The sequence below is a fragment of the Nannobrachium achirus genome (genome assembly GCF_963921795.1).
Source record: "Nannobrachium achirus genome assembly, chromosome: 5".
NCBI classification, from domain to species: domain Eukaryota; kingdom Metazoa; phylum Chordata; class Actinopteri; order Myctophiformes; family Myctophidae; genus Nannobrachium; species Nannobrachium achirus.
The window spans coordinates 4722223-4731776 of NC_137814.1; the positions used below are offsets into that span (position 1 = coordinate 4722223).

The following is a 9554-nucleotide window of genomic DNA, read 5'->3' on the forward strand; positions in this document are numbered from 1 at the left end:
AGAGCGGCGCACCGCCTGGAGTACGTTGGTGTGGCGACCGCTTGCTCCGCCCCGTGCCGCACCACGAGTGCTCCGCGTCTCGAATGTGCTGTTTCTCTAATATACTATGACATATATATGTGACGGAGAGAGTCGCAGCCCCAGCCTTGAAGCCTCAAAAGTCTAGTATCTCCCCCGGACCAAAGAGACTTTGGTCTAGTGGTTAAGATATTGGACTTTCGCGCGGGAGACCCGGGTACGAACCCGGGTGGGGAGGTTCGGATCACCACCGTCACATTGGTGCCGTGACCCGGATTCGGGCTTCCCCCTAGGAGGAGGTCAAAGGGGGGTGAATGTGACGGAGAGAGTCGCAGCCCCAGCCTTGAAGCCTCAAAAGTCTAGTATCTCCCCCAGACCAAAAAGATGTCTCTTTGGTCTAGTGGTTAAGATATTGGACTTTCGCGTGGGAGACCCGGGTACGAACCCGGGTGGGGAGGTTCGGATCACCTCCGTTACATATATATAATATATAAATTAAGGCTGGGACTTTAACTGATTAATTGCGATTAATTAATTACAGAAAATTAACGCGATTAAAAAAATTAACGCATTTTAATCGCACTTAGTTTTTGCACCACAGAACCTTCAGTTTCGGGCATACTGTTCATAGCGATGCACCAACCAAGAAGAGACAACAAACGCAAAGGGAGAAGTAGCCAATCAGAGCGCTTTGCTTGGCCCAGTCGATGCGAAATTTACATTTAAAAAACTCACTCGTTGATTCACTCGTACAACAAAATGTGTTTTACTTGAAAAGAAATGCTTCTCAGGTCAAATATTGATGTGCGATTAAAATGCGATTAATTACGATTAATTAATCACAGAGCCTGTAATTAATTAGATTAACATTTTTAATCGCATCCCAGCCCTAATATAAATACAATCTCACAGCGCGGCACTCGGTTTTTCCAATAGTTAAAGCACAGAATAATGCATAATAATGCATTCCCAGTCTAAATGGGTTAAACCCCTTCCCCCTATGAAGAACATTCACGCTGACCGCAGCTGACCGCAGATGGACTCGCCCACAGCTGAGTGGATGAATGTTGCCTACGTGCCATTTCAGTGACATTGTTAATATCAGTTACAAAATAAAACAAACATGTCTGATCAGTTAAGACCAGAATCAGATGTGAACGCAAAACAGGAAATCGCATCCATAATAAAGCCCAAATAAGGCCTCAGATCAGTTAGCGTGGTTTACTTACTGGTGCCAAAAAAATGAAAAAAAGAAAAAGAAATCTTTTTCCCCATAGACTTTTAGATTACATCTGCTCAGTGCTGGCTGCCACATTGGATCCATGGCAATTTGCATACCGTCAAATGCAGTTGTCTTGGCCCTGCACTCTGTGTGCTGTCTCACCTGGTCACTCTGTGTGCTGTCTCACCTGGTCACTCTGTGTGCTGTCTCACCTGGTCAGTTGTCTTGGCCCTGCACTCTGTGTGCTGTCTCACCTGGTCACTCTGTGTGCTGTCTCACCTGGTCACTCTGTGTGCTGTCTCACCTGGTCACTCTGTGTGCTGTCTCACCTGGTCACTCTGTGTGCTGTCTCACCTGGTCACTCTGTGTGCTGTCTCACCTGGTCACTCTGTGTGCTGTCTCACCTGGTCACTCTGTGTGCTGTCTCACCTGGTCACTCTGTGTGCTGTCTCACCTGGTCACTCTGTGTGCTGTCTCACCTGGGGAAGAACAGATGTGTAACCCCAGGGCTCCACCAAAAAGACGGCGTCGTGCCGGCGTTGATATTTCAATCAAAGAACAGATGAGGATATGAGCATTATCAACTATAGTGTTTTGCCTAAAACAATATAATGTATGTGTGATAAGTGGGACAGGTGAGGGCAAGGGCAATCCCACAGTAATCAGTGGGATTGGTACCTGGTGTGTGCAATGGCACCACACCTTTCAAAATGGCACCTGGACAGGCAGAGTGAGACTGCATTTGTCCAGGTTGTCTGCATGTTCTTGCTTCACGCTGCTGGCGGCGTGTTGCCCTGTTTGTGCTCGTGGCATAGGCCTAATGGTAAGCTTTTGCTAATGATGTAGTACTCTCTGGTTAGTTTGATTTTACGTAGACATCCTCAAAGTTACTTATATGTATATGTTTTTGTTAGATGTGTGATGAGCAGACTAGAGCCATTCCTGGGTCTGTGTGCGTGGTTACATGCTGGGAGGTACGCATGTCTGTTAATATCGCGACATAGCACAACTGTTTAACGAATGAAATGAATTAGTTCTCACAATGCCTCTGTATCCCGCAGACGGTGCAGTGTGTGCAGCGACGCAAACGTGGAACATTCAGTCTGGGATTCCCTGACCGTCTGTCTGGGTATGTTTCAATGTTTGGGACTAAACTTTGTAAAGTACACTGACTTCAGTTTGCTGGTAATTGTATTGTTTGATGTCAAGTTGCATGCAGAATCTGATTCTGGGTACAGCTAGACATCAGCAAACTCACAGCTCACTCGTGAGACTAACTCAGTATTTGCTTGTTTCATTACAGAGTGCCTTTATGTCAGACCGCTGTTCTTTTAACCTTTGTTTTTGTAGTGTGTTTTTTATCTATGCTGCTACCTTGAGTATAAATGGGTATATGGTATTTAGTCACCACTATTGTCACGCATCCAAGAATCAAGTGATCTTAAACTAGTACAGCTAATAAGGCAGAAATAAGTTGGGGCTTGCAGAGCTACTCCAAGGGTTTGCTGTGCTGTGTAGTAGAGTGCATTTTGGCCTTTTTTTCGTTTTACTAATTTTGCTGTGTTTTACTATATTTTGCTGTGTGTTAAGTGCGGGGCTACCCACTCCCCTTTCAGAGTACTCACAGCAGCTACCCAGCAGTATTCTGGCCATTTAGTGGCGCTGTTTGGTTCACCAGCCATTGGATGCAAATATTAGTGGTTATCCTAAATTATATTATCTGATCCCATTCTGTGGTTCAACTATTGCTTGATGTCGTAATAGTGGTGTTTTGAACGTATCTGAAATGCATTGTACAATTCTCCTAAACTGTTAATAAATTTAACGTTTTTGCCAACCTTTGGTTATTATTCACTCAAACTGAATACTTACCTTTAAACTCGGGTCTCTCACCCAGTAATTGAGAGTGGCGTTGTCATATACATGTACAGGAGTGCTTAGCGCCTCCACCTGGTTACATATGCTGTGTTAAAGTGATGGAAAAAAGTAGCAGATCTACAAGCTCACAACACGTCGCATGCATTGTTGTTTCCCAGCCTGTTGTGTTTATACATAGTTTAATCAAAGTAAGAAGACCACTGTAATTACATAAAAAATGTGCTAGGATTTTCGGGACATCTAGTCACCATTGTGAATGGTGGCTTTTCTGCCAACGGCAGAAAAGCACATATACATACATTGAAATGCAATGCAATTACATTTAATCATAATTTATATATGACTGGACGTTGAACCGGGGCGATTTTCGAGTTTGGACGCCGTCACCGGAGCGTCCGACGTTGCCGTTGGCAGTGGAGCACCCTTCATTGATTAAAACCGGAGCGTTCCCAGCGTTGACGCTGACACGACGCCCGACACGCTCGGTGGAGCCGGGGGGTAAGGATGCTCTTTGTGGATTACAGCTCGGCTTTTAACACCATCGTCCCCACCAGACTGGACACAACAATTCAGGCATTTAGCAGACGCTCTTAATCCAGAGCGACTTACAATAAGGTATTCATCAGTACATAAACATCAATACATCAAATGATAAACTCAAGGACCTGCGTGCGTGCGTGCGTGCGTGCGTGCGTGCGTGTGTGTGTGTGTTCAGCTCTGAGCCTGCAGTTAGCTCCTTTCAGAACCACTCGCTCCACGGCTATGCCGTTCCGAGATGTGGTTCCTGCTCACAGCATGCCCAAATGATCTTTTTTATTTATTTATTTTTTTCATTTTCCCAAAGAATTATTAAGGAGGAGGACCTCCACGCCTCCATCCAATGAGAAACAGGAATACATCTGTCACTCCCCCCTGAAGGAACCAACATCCAGTAAATAAATACAGGGTGCTGAGCGTGTTCTGTTCACAATCTGGACTTCACCATGAAGACTGTTCTGCTGCTGCTCCTGGTCTGTCTGGTTGGGGCCGATGACCTCCGCTGGGAGGTCAACGATCTGCTCCAACAGATGAAGAACAGCATGGAGGAGAGGCTGAGCAACCTGGAAGGACGAGATGCAGGTTAGGACACTGAGAGGACTACTTTGTTTTGATTTTAGATTGTAATTAGAGAAAAGAAAAGATGAGTGTTGTTGATTTTTTTTTTCTTTTCTGCTTTCTATTGTTTTAGCGATTTTGATTTCCATGCGTACAAGTAGCTAAATATGTATTGACACAATGGGCTCTATTTTCGTCCATATATGTGTGTATATATATATATATATATATATATATATATATATATATATATTTAATAGCTGAACTACAAGCTCACAACCTGTTGATGTAGATCAGCTATTTGAGATTCTTTTCTTTATGTTTTATCAAGTTCAGAGTCAACGCAGCCACATCTACCAGGGGATTAGAGCAATTTGGCTTCGGTAGGTTGACAAGCTTAATGGAGATGATGATTTCCTTTAGCCAGAAGCACTTGGCTCCTGCCCACAGAGCCAAAACTACTAGTAACTGGTGTACTGACCATGTATTACTGGGTTTAACTGACCAGCAAACTGGCTTGACCTGAAACCCCATCTGTGTTGTGTTGTCAAGAGGAAGATGAGAGACACCAGACTCAACCACACAGATGAGCTTAAAGGAGTAGTTCACCCCCAAAATGACTTTTTTTCCTATTGATTATTTACTTATGCCATGGAGACTTGAGTTCAATAATAATTTTGAGTTTTTGTCGCATTCCTAAGATAATAATTTGACAACAATAAATGTACCCCCATTGATTCCGGATGGGGACCCAAATGCATTTGTGTCCCCATCCGGAATCAATGGGGGTAAATTGACTATAATAAATGTTTTGTCTTATGAATGCGACAAATACAAAAAATATTATTGAACTCTAGTCTCCATGGCTTGAGTAATCAATAGAAAAAAAGTCATTTTGGGGGTGAACTATTAAGGCAGCAAACACACACACACACACACACACACACACACACACATACATATATATATATATATATATATATATATATATATATATATATAAATGACCATTGGTTTTTCAATCGGTCAGAATGTCCGGGAGGAATTTTATTTTCCGGTCTTGGCCATAAAAAATCGGTCAAATCCAATATACAGTATATATATATATATATATATATATATATATATATATATATATATATATATGAAAACTTGTGAAATGGGACATTGTGCATGATGAGTATACTTTCTGCGAGCTTGTAGATCTGCTATTTTTGTTTAATCGTGAACATTTGTCTTTGAATATTCTTGACCTGATTCTATTAATGTCTCCTAAATGAAGAAACAAAAATGTAGTTACAAATGTTTGCTTAACAGTGTATATTCAAAGATTTGCACACATTTGCACTCAGTGCCGCTAAAGTATATAAAATAATTAAGGCCCCTCTACCTTGGGCCCTAGTAACTCAGTCCAACAACTCCCCCCCCCCCCCCCCCCCCCCCCCCCCCTTGTGACGCCCCTGGACTGAGGATCCTATGAAGTCAGCTAGTTTTGTCAGAAGGGCTTTTTAATACATTTAATTGGTTCAATATTTTTCAACCAACACATAGATGTAAAGGTGTTCAATAACAAGAGACATGACAAAAAGCTAAATGTTTTTACCACTATAGCAGAACTCTAATTGTCTCCGCCAGGCCGAAAGGCATGGGGTGGCCACCAGGAGGCCACAATAACATACCTGACCTGGCTGAAACCTGTCTTGTTTTCTCTGTTATATTTTTCAGAAATGTCTGCCAAGCTCAGTGCCAGCGAGACCCAGGTGGACATCCTCAAAAACGGACAGCGCAGCAGCGACCACCAGGTCCAACTCCTAGAAACCAGACTACGCAGCAGTGACCACCTGGTCCAACTCCTAGAAACCAGACTGCAAAGCAGCAATCACCATATCCAACTCCTTGAAAACAGACTGAAAGGAAGTGAAGGTAATTAGAACACATGAATTTCAGTGTATATATATATATATATATATATATATATATATATATATATATATATATATATATATATAGAAAGAACATGTGGAGCGTTGTCCAGGGTGTTTTAGGGAAGGGAGAAGAGTCTTGTTGTCCAGGGTGTTTTAAGGAAGGGAGAAGAGTCTGGGACGTGTGGAGCGTCGTCCAGGGTGTTTTAGGGAAGGGAGAAGAGTCTGGGACGCGTGGAGCTTCGTCCAGGGTGTTTTAGGGAAGGGAGAAGAGTCTGGGACGCGTGGAGCGTCGTCTAGGGTGTTTTAGGAAGGGAGAAGAGTCTGGGACGCGTGGAGCGTCGTCCAGGGTGTTTTAGGGAAGGGAGAAGAGTCTGGGACGTGTGGAGCGTCGTCCAGGGTGTTTTAGGGAAGGGAGAAGAGTCTGGGACGCGTGGAGCTTCGTCCAGGGTGTTTTAGGGAAGGGAGAAGAGTCTGGGACGCGTGGAGCGTTGTCTAGGGTGTTTTAGGAAGGGAGAAGAGTCTGGGACGCGTGGAGCGTCGTCCAGGGTGTTTTAGGGAAGGGAGAAGAGTCTGGGACGCGTGGAGCTTCGTCCAGGGTGTTTTAGGGTGTTTTAGGGAAGGGAGAAGAGTCTGGGACGCGTGGAGCTTCGTCCAGGGTGTTTTAGGGAAGGGAGAAGAGTCTTGTTGTCCAGGGTGTTTTAGGGAAGAAAGAAGAGTCTAAGACATTTTAGGGAAGGAAGAAGAGTCCAAGACATGTGGAGAGTAGGACGTGTGGAGCGTCGTCCAGGGTGTTTTAGGGAAGGGAGAAGAGTCTTGTTGTCCAGGGTGTTTCAGGGAAGGGAGAAGAGTCTTGTTGTCCAGGGTGTTTCAGGGAAGGGAGAAGAGACTAGGCTTTTGTTGCACTGTATTGTCCAGTTGTTTGAGCGTTGAATGTTTAATGGATCACAATGGAAACAAGCCTTTGGCCTTTTTGTGTCCCATTCATTTGGTGTGTTTAGTCAGGGGATGTTATTACAATCTGTGAATATATTCCTTACCAATACATTTCTTCACCACTGTGTTTGTAAAGGTGTCTAGTACAGGGGTTCCCAAACCTTTTGGCTCAGGGCACCCCTATAAATATTTCTTTCCTCCGAGGCACCCCTAACATTATATTCATAATTTTCACTCCCAGCTTTGTGTTTAATTGAGTAAATCAGAATTGCGTTGTATAGTCAAATAAGTCACCTCCATATAAGGGGAAACAATAGCAGATAATTGCCATGTTGGTTAGAACTGAAAATAACTTAATGTACTTAAAATGATACAAACAAATGTAATCAAATTATCTTGTGGCAAACCCTGCACTGCCCTCACGGCACCCCAGGGTGCCCTGTCACCCACTTTAAAAACCCTATATAGGCCTATCTAGTAACACATTAAAAGAAACGTTTGAAATTCAATTCAGTGTGTGTGTGTGTGTGTGTGTGTGTGTGTGTGTGTGTGTGTGTGTGTGTGTGTGTTTTAATACATTTGATTGGTTTAACAGTATAAAATGAGCTTTTCTAACAAATGTGTTGTTAATGCTCCTGTGTTGACAGACAAACCAAAGGTGGCCTTCTCTGCTGGTCTGGGTGAAGGGTGGATTGGACCATACTTTACTTCTTCAACCACTCTGGTCTACAAGCAAGTCCACACTAACATCGGCAACGCATACAATCCATCTACAGGTAAATGGGGATTACCAGGTTAATTCACTTACACAGTCAATTATCTCTCTTCAACTAATTATTACACAATTTACATACTGTATGTATCATCAGACACATTGAAATGTGGACTACTGTCCATCTGTGTGTCCAGTGAAACTCATCTGCTACAACATATCAACATACCGGTATCTATCTAAGCTAAGAATGACATTGTGGTTGAAACCATCATGTTCTTGTCCACAATTTAGTCCATGGGCCAGACGAGTTGTCGGTATCAAAAAGGTGGCAAAGGTTACCATGCATTTTTGAAAAGCTCTATATCTGTAGATTATATTTTGGTATGATAACCCTTTCTTAGACACAGCTAAATTGGTGTTATCAGCCTCTAGAGTTGGTGTCCCATTAACTTTACATTACAGGAAAAAAAAGCTAAAAATTAATCTGCTTTAAGTAGCATATGAGGGGTCAAACTAGGGTGTTTTCATGATGCTGAATCCATTGCAAGCATCTGTTTTGCACAAAAAACTTTCCTTGGGCTAAAAACTGTCCCACAAGACTATGGTTTAGTGATGAAAAGTGATGAGTCATCACTTTTCACACTTTTGTGGGGGCTGTTTTAGCCCCAGGAATGTTTTTCGTGCAAAACAGATGCTTGCAATGGATTCAGCATCATGAAAACCCCCTAGTTTGACCCCTCTTATGCTACTTAAAGCAGATTAATTTTTTGCTTTTTTTTTCCTGTAATGTAAAGTTAATGGGACACCAACTCTAGCGGCTGATAACACCAATTTAGCTGTGTCTAAGAAAGGGTTATCATACCAAAATATAATCTACAGATATAGAGCTTTTATAAAATGCATGGTAACCTTTGCCACCTTTTTGATACCGACAACTCGTCTGGCCCATGGACTAATTATGGTAGGACAATTATTCACATACCTGTACTAATAGTTGTGTGTGTGTGTGTGTGTGTGTGTGTGTGTGTGTGTGTGTGTGTGTGTGTGTGTGTGTGTGTGTGTGTGTGTGTGTGTGTGTGTGTGTGTGTGTGTGTGTGTGTGTGTGTGTGTGTGTGTGTGTGTGTGTGTACACACGTGTCCTCTCATAGGCATCTTCTCATCACCAGTCAAAGGAGTCTACTTCTTCAGGTTTACAGCGGCTCAGAGTAAACCATCACACTATGTGTGCATCAGGCTGTATAAGAATGGACAGAGTCTCATGTTTAACTGTGGATACAATACTAATCCTGACAATCAGTATGAATATGTATCTAATGGCATGGTGTTGGAGCTGGAGCGAGGAGACACAGTTGACATGCGTTTACCTGATAGTGATGCTGAGAACACAAACAGGCTCTATGACGATAACAACAACCAGAACACATTCTCTGGGTTTCTGCTCTACACTCTGTAAGGATAAACTCAAGCAATACTCAACTATTCAATTACTCTACAGTATTTTTTCTTTTATCATTGCATTGTTCTGTTGAAATTCAGAACATTTCCCAAGAATAAAACAAAAAATGATTATAATAACAATACACTCTGAAATGTTCAGATTACAAAAACGAATGTGTGGTTGTGAAAAAAAGCAGATCTACAAACTCACAACACTTGTGAGCATGTAGATCGCTATTTTCACTATAGTTGAATTAATTAATAATAATTAATCGTATTTTTTGTAAGTTTGGGTCCCAAGAGTCCCTTCTTAGAAATATCAAAAGTACAA

General features: G+C 42.5%; 1 protein-coding gene across 1 annotated transcript; it reads left to right on the top strand.

Annotated features, from left to right (window-relative positions):
• Nucleotides 1-4101: 4101 nt before the first annotated feature.
• Nucleotides 4102-9268, top strand: LOC308286186 (complement C1q-like protein 2; the record flags this gene model as incomplete). The annotated part of the gene is made up of 4 exons (XM_080727147.1): nt 4102-4237; nt 5939-6136; nt 7719-7847; nt 8935-9268. 4 exons carry the CDS (start codon nt 4102-4104, stop codon nt 9237-9239), a joined length of 768 nt encoding a protein of 255 aa, XP_080583273.1. The 3' UTR covers nt 9240-9268.
• Between the last annotated feature and the right edge of the window lie 286 nt (nt 9269-9554).